Here is a 13,581-nt window from a genome sequence, read left to right as displayed (position 1 = left end):
ATAAGTCTTGTTCCAGGCTATGCGTGGAATTGTGAGCTTCAAAAGATAATTATGCTCACAAATACATAAGCAAGTAACTATGCCAGTTATCAGTTTCGCGTTGCAACTCGCAAAGAAAATTTGTGTGCGAAAATTGTCTTCGCTTAAGCAGCCAACGTTTAAATAACTATGATTGATCTTTCTGTTTACTGCGCCTTTTATTTCAGTATAGTTTGCGATCACAGACCATAACAGAATTTCCTCCATTACGATTCTGTATAAATGAATTAAACTTTAATGTTGCGAGAGCATAGCCACTTGCCGCTGAAATATCTTTTGTAGACCGACAGATGGCGGGTGAGAAGTAGATACTAGATTGGACCAAGTGAGTGTGGACCGACGAGGTGTATTTTATCGTATGAACGCACTGTATTTGCAACGATTATTTGCGTGCTCAGACATTTGCACATTTATCTGCGCAGATAGATCGTGGCCTGTGGACGGGCTATTCTTGGAAGGTAGTTGAGGTCTCTGCCGGTGCGCAAACAAAAGTGACAATAGCATCATTGCAGTCGATCATCGCTTGTGTATGTATATTCAAAGCAGCAGATAAACACTGGTTACTTGGTTAGTAAAGACATGTGACTGGCAAAGGTGCAGCTGATAAAGCGTGTGAAGCCGTCGGGCATTATTTTCCTATATTCGTGTGTGCACTAACTGTGGTGACATGATTAACAGGATACCAAAAGTAAGTGCGTGTGGAAGTGATTGTATTGAGGATATTTGTGATGATAGTAATTTAGCTTTCTGTTTGTTCCGTAGACCATATCTGCAGACAACACTTTATGAATTGTTGTGTGTTAATAAGCTCACAATTCTAATATATAAACTCAGAGAGTATTCCTCTACATGCGGTCTGTTCCATTATTGGCTTTTGCGGTAATGTTATTCAACATGTAGATTTAGTAACCGGAAATCTACGGAAATTCTTTTGTGGCGTGGTAGTGGTTCTCAAGCAGAAAAAATTTTAATTTCCTCTTAGCAAGTTTCATTATTTTCCGGTACACTTCATTTATAAATGAAGTGGTCAGTGTTTTTTGTTTTTCTTTTAATGTTATCTATATGGCTTAGTCAACATCCCAGAATATTGAGTTTCATGCTTATTTGTAGGGTTCGTCGGACATCGACATAATTAGGACAGTATTTATGTACTGTTTCGGCGTGATGATATTACCCGTGGCGACATTTTTTGGTGTTAAGTATGTGATTTTTAACGGTAAGTGGAAGAGGTGAATCATATATTTCATTTATAATTTTGCTGTTTTCCTCATGCAATTTTATAATCACTGCAATCGAGCCGATTATCATGACGTAGCCATGTAATGCCTATTTAATTAATATTATACATTAGCCTGTCACGGCTACAACATGCCACTACAGCGTCGTCCCGAACAATATAGTTGGTTTTCCTGCGAGGAAAAAGAAGTTGTGAAGACTTATCACTTCAAGACCTGTATTCAGAAGGACTGTAATGAAAGTACTGTGAAGAATGAATAGTTACATGTAGTGTATGCAATGTAAACCCATTGTAATGGCAGGAATTTGTTTTCTTTGATTTGATTCATGAAGTTCGTAAGCCCGTGGATAACAATAGGCATATAATGTGTGGCCTAGTATTTATGAATGAGGTATACATTTAGAGAAGAGAGTTGTTTGAACTGTCATTTGTCACAAAGGATGCTCCTTCTGTGTCATAGGGGTGATACCTAAGTGATTCTTACTGAAGGACACAATTGTGAATCAGATTCATTGCAGAACACTTTATTCAGCCACTAACCCAAACTTGCACAAAGCTTGATGGGTGGAATGGGCCACAAGATCTCCATACCTCTGTCCTGCTAAGCCCATATGAAATGCTTTCAGTGGAAGCCTAGCATTCATTTCACTTAGGTAAAATATTTGGTTCCCTAAAAACAGTGTTATCAGTACCAGTCATAATCATTTAAACCCTTGTTAACACTATGCACTTGGGAGTGTCACTGTGTTGGTAACAAAATCTGAACTGCAAAATTTGTCAGTGTTCAGAGAAAAAACTGAAGGGTGTTGGTTTCTTGTACTTATCAACAGAACTTATTTAAAGAATGACTTCCATAGAATATGAATTTTTAATACACTGATTGGGTGTAGCAGCAATTATTAGTTAATTTGAAAAAGGAGGCATTTGTGCCCTGTCTGATGCTTTGTACGTTTACTTTCATTTCCACTCGTGGAAATTTTTTTTTTTTTCCTCCTTTTCGTTTTTGATAAAATTTGGCAAGATGATACAAAATTGTGATTCTTTAGCTTTTCTTCGTTTACTGCATGATGAAATAGTTCATAGGTGAACAACCAGGTGTAAGTGTTCAATGGGCACAATATTTCAGCAGCCAACAGCATTGACATCATCAAGTGCACTGATAAACTGATAACTTAGGAACTGACATGACACTTTCTCCCCTCCTTCTCCTCTTCCTGTACATCTACATAGATACTCAGCAAGCAACCGTACGGTGTGTGGCGGAGGGCACCCTGTACCACTACTTGTCATTTCCTTTGCTGTCGGTACTCGCAAATAAAGTGAGGGAAAAACAACTGTCTGGATGCCTCCTTATGAGCCCTAATTTCTCGTATCTTATCTTCATGGACATGATGCACAATGTATGTTGGAGACAGTAGAAGCATTCAGCAGTCAACTTCTATTGCCGGTTCTCTAAATTTTCTCAGTTGTGTTTCTTAGAAAGAACATTGCCTTCCTTCCAGGGATTCCCAAAGCATCTTTCTACCACTTACGCGTTGTTCGAACGCACCAGTAACAAATCTAGCCATCCCCCTGTAAATTACTTCGATGTCTTCCTTCAATCCTACCCGATATGGATCCCAAACACTCAAGTGATACTCGAGAATAGGTCGCACCAGCAACCTTTAGTCTCCTTTACAGGTGACCCACTCTTCCTTAAAATTCTCCCAGTAAACCGAAGTCAACCATTCACCTTCCCTACCGCAGTTCTCACATAGTATTTTCACTTTACTGCTTTGCAACGTTATGCCCAGATATTTAAATGACTGGATTGTGTCAAATGGGACACTAGTAATACTGGCAGATTAAAACTGTGTGCCCGACCGAGAGTCGAACTTGGGACCTTTGCCTTTCGCAGAAGTAAAGCTGTGAGTACCGGGCGTGAGTCATGCTTCGGTAGCTCAGATGGTAGAGCACTTGCCCACGAAAGGCAAAGGTCCCGAGTTCGAGTCTCGGTCGGGCACACAGTTTTAATCTGCCAGGAAGTTTCAAATCAGCGCACACTCCGCTGCAGAGTGAAAATCTCACTCTGGACTAGTAATACCATCTCCAAACATTACTCAGCAGGTTAAATTTGCCTCCAACATTACATTATTTACATTATTGACCGTAGACTTTGTTTGAATGGCTCTTTGACTGTCACAACAGAATTGGGTGGCCAGTAAAACATCGAACAATTAACTTGATTTCATCTACACGTGCTGCAAGCAACCAGATGACTTCACTGTCACACTCAACTTGGACCTCAACAGAGACAATATTTTTGTGAACTGCATGGACACTCCTCCTCATGTGGCCTCTCATCTGTCTTTCCTATATATGTTCCATGACTGGCTAAATATCTCAGAGCTTTCCTCTTCAGATTTGAACCTGCTCTTGGTTCAGAGAATAATTTGAATGTGAGAACTTTCCTCCTCCTCCTCCTCCCCCCATCCCTCCCACCCTCCAGTTTGATGTGCTGTGGTGTCGGAGATCTCCATCAGACATCTCTCCTCCCCCTATCAAGTTGAATCATCCTAGGTTCATGCCCAGGTATGCACATCTGCTGTTCCTGTGCCTGACATGAAGTCAGTTAGTTCACTGTGCGATATCTCTATCTTCTTCATTGTGTGGCAGATTGAAGGAAGGGATGGAAGAAACAGAAGTTCTGCGATGGCCCCTAAGCGGCCAGTTCATCAGAGCACCTGATGATGGCAACATGGTCACTTGCTGAAATATTGTGCTGTTGGACACTGACATCCGTCTGTTCAACGATGACCTATTTGGTTTGGTAAAAAATAGTGAAGTGAATTTCGTTTCCCCTTCCGAAATAAAGCTTCAACTTTATACAAACATTATGAATTATTGTGTTGGGCTGTATATTAAATTGATAAATGAAATCATTTGTGTAGGTGATAATTTGTTTATGTAAGTTTTACACACAACAGTGTTTGAAATCTTGTGTTTTCAGTACAAAGTTAGTGTTATTTATATGCCAGGTCTGTAAATGTCACAAGGCACACAATCCTTAGGGTACTTAAAAATCAGTTTCAGACAACTGTTAGCAATTATAGTAGTATCTGTGTGTCAAAAATTTTTTGTATTATTCCTGTATTACTGTGTGACCAGTTTCAACAGCACGTTTCTCATATTTGAATGCACATTGTTAGAAATGAGAAAAAGTAGCCTTGAGACCAATAATAGAGTATTTAAGTAAATGAGCTAACTATGGAGGAATATATGTAACATTTGTCATCTATGTGAGTATGTATCCAATATGGTATTCATGAAACTGATATACTGTAATTACATTTTTTAAAAGTAGGGAATTAGGGAAGCGTATGGTGGAAACGCCAACTTCCAGTGTATATGAATGGCGACAATGTTGCCAATACATACATGTGCCAGCAAATGCAAACAGAAATAAAAATTGCACAAGAACCTCTCACTCCAACAATAAAATTAGACTAACATAACAACTGTGGGAAATAGGGGGTGTAGGGTGGGGTCAAGCTAAATATATAATAATACAAAACACTGCACCATCCCAAAACAAATATTATACAAGACATAAAGCTACAGCCACAAAACCAACAGGTGTACACTTCACTTGACTCGTATAGCTCAAATGAGGTCCAAAATACCAAAAACCAAAATCTGCAGTTCCAAAAAGTGGAATCGGACATTTTACTTGACATACATAGTTCAAGCACAACTCTAGATACCTACTGGAAACCCACAAACCACGACATAACTCACAGAACACCACTGAAACCAAAACCCAAACAGCAAAAAAAAAAAGAAAAAAAAAGTTGATTCAATCAATTAAAACACAACCGAAATACCATGAATATAAAACAGACAAAACTTCACAATTTGCCAAAACATAAACAAAGAAAGAAAAAAAACTATAGAACAACTCCCTGAAAACAAAGCAAACCCTTCCAAATCCACGTTATAGCACTAACTGCTCAAATCCAAGTAAACCCACATTATCACAGTGATAGCCAAGACTTAAATGAACCCAGTAACACACCTTAAACTCAACTCATCAGCATCCACAACAATAGGGCACCATCAAGTACAACAACATGGCATCAACAAAGACGTACAAACTCAAAAACACCACACAACAGTGACGTCACACAGCACACCATTCCATCATGGGTCAAAGAAGACAGGTGGAATCAGACACTTCCAATGACCCCAAAGTAGCTTCAAATTAAAAGTTTAATTCTTTGCAACAGAAACAACATTGCTGAATGTATGTTTTCCACACTGTGTATGTAACAATACAATGTAAAACACTGATATGATGATTATGATAATAGACATAAATTATGCATCCAGTGATATTATCTCCTTTCAGGTATCCTGTCTGATGACTCTATCAAGGCTAATGTGTATTCAGCGATAACTGCAGTAATAGTACTGCACATTTCATTGGTGTTTTTCATAATTAAAGCATATTCAGAGACTGAACCTCCTAAGCCTGTTACCAAACGGGATTAAAGGTGATGCCCATTTTTTGTCAATCTTCTGATTCATGTAGAAATTTAAATTATTCATCAAAATTTAATAGTTGAAGGCTTTATCAGTATTTATTTGGTGACAGTTGTGTGATTTTCTTACTTGCTGTGTGAATAATTTATGTAATGATTCTTTATTGTCTCTCTAGTTGTGAAGATAATGTAAGATGAGAAAGTGGTAAAATGCATTTTTATATATAGTACAATATAAACACAATTTGTGATTTGAATAATCATTCCTCTGATGTAATAATTTTTGTTATGAATCAACCTGACTTATATTTTTCAGGTATATCTTTTTCTTACAAGTAATTTATCAGTTCACAATTTTTTATTAGAAGAAAGAAAACTTTACAAAAGTTGTAAATGGGATAAGATGTACTGGTGGGTGAAGACAAAACCATACATTACTACCTTTTTTCCTTCTGGGAGCCCTCTACTTTTAAACTTGTTAGGTTTTTAATTCTGTGGAATGATTCTGTAAAACTAATTCTGTGCTGAATATAATAGAAGGAAACATTCCACGTGGGAAAAAATATATCTAAAAAACAAAGATGATGTGACTTACCAAACGAAAGCGCTGGCACGTCGATAGACACACAAACATACACACAAAATTCTAGCTTTCGCAACCAACGGTTGCCTCGTCAGGAAAGAGGAAAGGAAAGGGAAAGACGAAAGGATTTGGGTTTTAAGGGAGAGGGTAAGAAGTCATTCCAATCCCGGGAGTGGAAAGACTTTCCTTAGAGGGAAAAAGGACGAGTATACAATCGCGCGCGCACACACACACACACACACACACACACACACACATCCCTCCACACATATACAGACACAAGCAGACATATACAGAGGGCCTCTGTATATGTCTGCTTGTGTCTGTATATGTGTGGATGGATATGTGTGTGTGTGCGCGCACGCGAGTGTATACCCGTTCTTTTTCCCCCTAAGGTAAGTCTTTCCGCTCCCGGGATTGGAATGACTCCTTACCCTCTCCCTTAAAACCCAAATCCTTTCGTCTTTCCCTCTCCTTCCCTCTTTCCTGGCGAGGCAACCGTTGGTTGTGAAAGCTAGAATTTTGTGTGTTTGTTTGTGTGTCTATCGACGTGCCAGCGCTTTCGTTTGGTAAGTCACATCATCTTTGTTTTTTAGATATAATTCTGTGCTGAGATTCATTGCTGATAATAGGATAACATGCTTGTTGAGGTGTCTTTTGCACAGACAAAAATATGGCAATCTCATTGAGGCTGCTGTTTCTAGAATCATTCATTCAAACATGATTAGTTTATGCTTAATGTGCTAATTATTCTGCAATATGAATGCCAGGCTAGTTACTACAATCCATTTAATATATGCTACAGTGTGCATACAGTCCTGAAATAATGAATGACAGGAAACTGATATGGTAATTTAAGGTAACAGGGAGTGAAACATCATCAGCAAGCATGGACATGTATTGGATCATTGTAATACATAAAAAAACCATAAAAAGAGTTAAAAACCTTTTACAGTGAGTAATTTATTGACTTAGTGAAAAGAGTTTTGAACGTGTAACATTAAGTCCACATTATACAGCATTACAACTGGAAGACGTGTATCAAAAGATGCCATATTTTATGCACTATGAGACGCACTTTCTTCTTCGAAAAATTGCCTCAAAAATTCAGGTGTATCTTATACTTGAAATTAATATAAAAATGTCCAGAGTTTCATTTACAATTCCCACCAGTCTTAAAAATGGCTGTATGTTCTAAGCCGCAGGAAAACACTCTCTATCTGGCAGCATTGGATTCAACTGGCAGCAGCAGTGCACTGATGAGATGAACATGAGTTCCAGGGATTCACAAGCTTGCTAACACTGTCTCCCTCCCACCCTGCCATCACAAACCCAGATCACTGTCTAGCCTAGGTGTCAATGCAGTCTAAGGCGCCGGTGAACTTGAATTGAAAGTGATTTGTGTTATTGGTAACAGTAGAATATTTTTGTTAGTAGCTAATTTCATAATGGAAAACAATAAAAGGTATTCATGTGATGAAAGCTATAAATTAGAAGTAAAAGCATATGCAGAACAACATGGAAACAGGGCAGCTGAGCAGTATTCTGGCCCCCTGGCCAATAGAAAAAGCCATTCGCAATTGGCGGACTAATAAAGAAGAAGGGGGAAAAAAAATTAAGACCAAATGTGTAAATACAGGATTGAATGCAAAATGGCCAAAACTAAGAGATGAAATATGGAAATGGATTCAGGGACACTGTCAAAGTGGCATTAGAATTAGTACAAAAATGACTCGAGTACATAATGTAAGGTAGCACTACAGTGCAGCTTCGAAAGAAAGCCAGTGTGGAACTAAACCAAATAGTGCATATGGATGAAATTCCTCTGACGTTTGATTTGCCGAGTGAAAGAACTGTTGCTATGAAAGGTGCTAAAACTGTAACTATAAAAACAAGTGGACATGAAAAAAGACACTACACTTTTTTCCTTTCATGTTGTGCTGACGGTTCTAAACTTAATCCAATTATCATTTTCAAGTGCAAAACAGTGCCAAAACCTGAAATACTACCAGTTGTTGTTGATGTACAAGACAAGGGCTAGATGGGCGAGGCTGCTATGAAATAGTGGATTAACAGTGTGTGAGAAGTAGTAATTGTGCTTTATTGAAGAAGAGTTGTCATCTTGTTTGGTAGTCATTTGAAAAATTCTGTGGAAGAGAAACTGTGACAGGTAAATACAGAGCTTGCGGTTATTCCAGGAGGGCTTACTTCACAATTGCAACCTCTCGATGTCTCTATAAATAAACCATTTAAAATGTATATGACAGAGGAACGGAACAAATGGATGATAGATGAAACCCAACATTAATTCACACTGAAGGGAGCTGTAAAATGACCTACAATCAAACAAGTGTGTCACTGGATAAAACAGTCATGGTCTATAGTGATAGAAGTTATTGCCTAGTTACAAACCCTGTGTTCTCCCGTCTGGCACCTATAGCCCTGTTCTTGTTACCCCTCACTCCATGAAGAACATGGTCACAGCCATGCGACCTACAATTCAACTCTGAGGTTGTGAAATAGCCCAGTGTCAAGGTAGCATGCATCCCCCATCCAGCTCTGCAACAAGCCATCAAACTCTCTAGCCACTAGCTACACAACCTGTAGTTCAGAAAGGACAGGAGGAGTACTTCTGTGGAGGTTTCCTCTGTGCCTCCAGCCAAACACCACCAGAGTCTTCTTCTAACTGAAAAGCCTCGAAGAGATCCACCAAAGGCAAATGGTCTTCTCCTTTGGTGACTCGAAGATCCTCTTTGATGGAGTCACCACGTGATACCTTAGCCCGGCTGGCCTCCGTGTCACCGATGCACATCACCAACTGTTTTTCAGCATTGGACTCAAGAAAGCCGATGCTTCTATGGACCCCATGGAGCAGGATCCTCCTGCTTCTGTGCCCTGTAGTAGTGACTCTCCACAGGGTATCACTCGCCAGCCACCGAGATGACACCCCTACATCTCATCATCATGACTCTCCTCCAATGGAACGTTCATGGCCTTCGGTTCCACAAAGAGGATTTATGACTGCTTTTAGCATCGCAGTGTCCCCTTGTACTCTGTCTTCAAGAAACGAAATTGTGCCTTCATGACTGCATTGAGCTTTCACATTTCTTACCGGGTCGTTTCGACCTTCCCCCTGAGGATGGCATTCCATCTCATGGGGGCGTCATGCTGCTCAAAAGGGGCCGACATTCATATTTAACCCATCTCCCTGACTATCCATATTCAAGCTGTTGCAGTTCACCTTTTCCTTCCGCACCTGACTTTTTCCCTATGTTTATGTTCCTCCATCATTTGATGTCGCCACGGCAGACTTCCTTCAGCTTATTGGGCAGCTACCTCCCCTATTTTTGCTAATCGGTGACTTTAATGTGTGGCATCCCCTGTGGCATTCTCACAGGACCTGTCAGAGAGGTGCACTCTTGGCTAACCTTCTTACCCAGCTTAACCTCTACTACCTTAACACAGTGCACCCACTTTCCTTTCTGACACCTACTCCCATTTGGACCTATCCTTCTGCACTGCCCAGCTTGCCCATTGTCTTGAGTGGTATGTTCTTTCTGACACCTACTTGAGTGACTGTTTCCTTTGTGCTATCCGTTGGCTGACTCCTCCCCCATCTACGTCCACATCCAAATGGCAGCTTACTGAGGCTGACTGGCAGCTTTACTCCTCCCTGGCAACCTTCGAAGAACAAGATTTCCCCAGTTGTGATAACCAGGTGGAATATCTCACAAATGTTACCAGGTAGGATTGACGGAGGACATCGACGAAAAAGTGCAAAGGAGGGCAGCTCGTTTCATGTTATCGCGCCATAGGGGTGAGAGTGTCACTTATACGATACACAAGCTGGGGTGGCAGTCACTGAAACAAAGGTGGTTTTCTTTGCAGTGAGATCTATTTACAAAATTTCAATCGCCAACTTTCTCTTCCGAATGTGAAAATACGAGGGTCACTCCGAAAGAAATGCACACCATTTTTGTAAAAATACAGTTTTCATTCTGCAAATGTGAAAGTTTTACAGTGTGTAGATTCATCCTGTTTTACAGTGTGTACATTCATCCTTCCCGCTTGTTTTCAAACTTAGTTCAACCTGTTCTCGTGAGTGGCGCCATCACAGCATGTCTTCAAGATGGTTGCTACGCTTGATGTTTGCCAGAAGCAACGTGCTGTCATAGAATTCCTGTGCTGTGAAAACGAGACAGTGGGAAGCATCCACAAGGGTTCTCAGGATGTTACATTCGCTCACAAAGAAACAAGAAAAACAGTATGCAGCAAACTTTTGGAACAGTGCGAGAATGGTGGAGATGAATTTCTTGGAAGAATTGTGACAGGTGATGAAACATGGCTCCATCATTTTTCACCAGAGATGAAGAGACAATCAATGGAGTGGCATCATGCAAACTCGCCCAAGAAAAAAAAATTCAAAACTTCACCTTCTGCTGGAAAAGTTATGGCTACAGTGTTTTTCCATCCCGAAGGACTCTAGTTTGTGGACATAATACTAAGTGGAACCACCATAAATTCTGATGCATATCTGACGACACTGAAAAAACTTCAAGCTCGACTGAGTTGTGTTCGACCACATCGGCAAAACAGGATGTTTTGCTGTTGCACGACAATGCACGGCCATATGTCAGTCAAAAAAACTATGGAAACGATCACAGAACTTGGATGGACAATGCCTTACAATCCTGACCTGGCTCCATGTGACTATCGTCTCCATAACCATACCTAAGCCCAGTAAGGATAGAAACCTTCCTTTCAGCTACCGTCCCATCCCTCTTGTGAAACTGAAAGACTCTCTTGATGGAACAAGGTTTGAAGATGATGACTCCTTTGTGCACGCTGCCAAACAGTGGCTCCAACAAGTTGGTCCAGAATTTTACCTTGCGGGTATACAGGTGCTGGTTCCAAGATGGCGTAAGGCAGTTGAGAGGGATGGAAATTATGTGGATAAATGAAAATATTGCTCCTAAAGGATGTATCTACACACTGTAAAACTTTCGAAAATGTAGAATAAAAGATGGATTTAAAAAAAAAAATAGTGTGCATTTCTTTTGGAGTGACCCTCATATTTTGTTGACACCCTTCTACATAGGGAGAAATCATCATCATAATAAACTAAGAGAAATCGGGGCTCGAACGGAAAGATTTAGGTGATCCTTTTTCCCATGCGCCATTCAAGAGTGGAATGGTAGGGAAGTAGTATGAAAATGGTTTGATGAACCCTCTGCCAGGCACTTAAGTGTGAATTTCAGAGTAACCATGTAGATGTACTGCTGCAGAATGTTCCATTCCTTGCATGTCCACTTTACCACGTCGTGTCCCAGTCCCTTGGTGGACTGAGGCATGCCACGATGCAATTTCTGCACGGAGACATGCTCTCCACATTTTTAACAGTCATCCTATGACGGCAAACTGCACTCATAAACAAATGCATTCAAAGTGTTGTCGCGTTTTTCGGGATTGCAGAAGGGCTAGCTGGATTTTATGCAGTAGTTCTTTTAGCAGTTCCACCCTTTCCTCTGTTGTGTGGGCCAGCCTCTGACAGCTCTCTGGGACCAAGATCAATTGCCCAATTTCCAACCTGTGATAGTAGCAGATGATGTCATCGTGGACCCTATTACTATCTCCAACACCATGGGCTGCCATTTTGTGGATATTTCGAGCTCTTTCCACTATCACCCTGCCTTCCTTCTTCGGAAACAAGTGGAGGAGGCTTGGGCGATACCCTTCTTTCCTCCGAAACATGAGGCTACAATGCCACCTTTATTATGAGGGAGCTAGATCATGCTCTCAGTTCATCCTGATCCTCCGCCTCAGGGCCAGACGCCGTCCACTTTCATATGTTTCTCTTGCGAGCAAACACTTCCTGCTTAACGCATACAACCGAATCTGGGCAGATGGCACATTTCCCGGACATTGGTGTGAAGCCACCGACATAACCATACCTAAGCCCAGTAAGGATAGAAACCTTCCTTTCAGCTACCGTCCCATCCCTCTTACCAGCTGCGTTTGCAAGGTGATGGAACGTATGATTCGTGCCCGGCTGGTATGGTGGCTCTAGTCTTGCAGTTTACTGACGAATGCACAATGTGGATTTAGAGTGCGGCATTCAGCAGTTGACCATCATGTTACTTTGTCCACCCATGTCATGAATGGTTTTCTGTGGAAATTCCAGACTCTGACCGTGTATTTCAATGTGGAGAAGGCATACACCACCTGCTGGAGGACTGGTATCCTCTGTACTCTTTACATGTGGGGCTTCCGTGACCGCCTGTCCTGTTTCCTTCAGGAATTTTTAAAAGACAGAGTTTTCAAGTTGCACGTGGGTTCTGCCTTGTCGGACACCTTTATTAATATCGGCTTCCGGCAAACTGCTGAGTATTGACGGCCGAGCTCTTTGCCCTGTATCAGGCCACAGAGTACATCTGGCAACACAGTCTCATCAATTGTGTCATCTGCTGAGGCCCACTCAAAGTCTATGTGCACTGTACACCGCCCATCGCTTAGTGCAGCGGGTCCAGGAAAACTGTCACTTGCTCACTCTCGATGCAGCCAGTATGATGTTTCTGTGGGATCCTGGCCATGTCAATCTGCCAGGAAACGAGGCAGCTGATGCTGCTGCCAAGGCTGCAGTCCTTGTACCTCAGCCCTTTAGTGTCTATATTCCCTCCGATGATCTCTATGTTGCCATGTGTCAGGAGATGGTGTCCCTTTGGCAATGCCAATGGTCCTCCTGTCACGGGAATAAGCTCAGGATTAAGCCTCTCCCAGTGGCTTGGACAACCTCCTCTCAGCCCTACCACCGGGAGGAGGTCATTTTAACTAGAATGCGTATTGGGCACTGCCTTTTTAGCCGTCGTCATTTGATATGTGGCACTAACCCACCACTTTGTACGCATTGTGCCCAAGTATTAACTGTCTGTCACTTACTGATGGAATGCCCATTTTTTAACTGTTTACATTCCCGCTTGGGTTTGCCATGTGAGTTATCAGTCGTTTTAGCAAATGACGCACGGGCTGTTGACCACGTTTTACTTTTTATCCGCCAAAGCAATGTGGTGAAGGCCATTTAATTTTTAGTTTCAGGCCTCTGTTCTGTATGGGTTTTTTTTTTTTTTTTTTAGCCCTTTCTCCATGTCTGTTTTTAGCTGTCTTCTCTTATGTCAATTGGGACGGATGTATAGTCATTTTTTAAC

General features: G+C 41.2%; 1 protein-coding gene across 1 annotated transcript in view; it reads left to right on the top strand.

The window, feature by feature from the left end:
• The first annotated feature begins 519 nt into the window (after positions 1–519).
• LOC124605378 (vacuolar ATPase assembly integral membrane protein VMA21 homolog) overlaps positions 520–13,581 on the top strand; it is a 34,813-nt gene continuing 21,751 nt past the window's right edge. The window contains exons 1-3 of the mRNA XM_047137014.1: positions 520–727; positions 1,150–1,255; positions 5,664–5,808. Coding sequence (XP_046992970.1) covers positions 707–727; positions 1,150–1,255; positions 5,664–5,806 — 270 coding nt within the window. The 5' untranslated portion in view covers positions 520–706 and the 3' untranslated portion in view covers positions 5,807–5,808. The remainder of the gene's footprint in view (positions 728–1,149; positions 1,256–5,663; positions 5,809–13,581) is intronic.

The sequence above is a fragment of the Schistocerca americana genome, chromosome 3, assembly GCF_021461395.2.
Source record: "Schistocerca americana isolate TAMUIC-IGC-003095 chromosome 3, iqSchAmer2.1, whole genome shotgun sequence".
Classification (NCBI taxonomy): Eukaryota; Metazoa; Arthropoda; class Insecta; order Orthoptera; family Acrididae; genus Schistocerca; species Schistocerca americana.
This window is presented reverse-complemented; position numbering and strand designations above follow the sequence as displayed.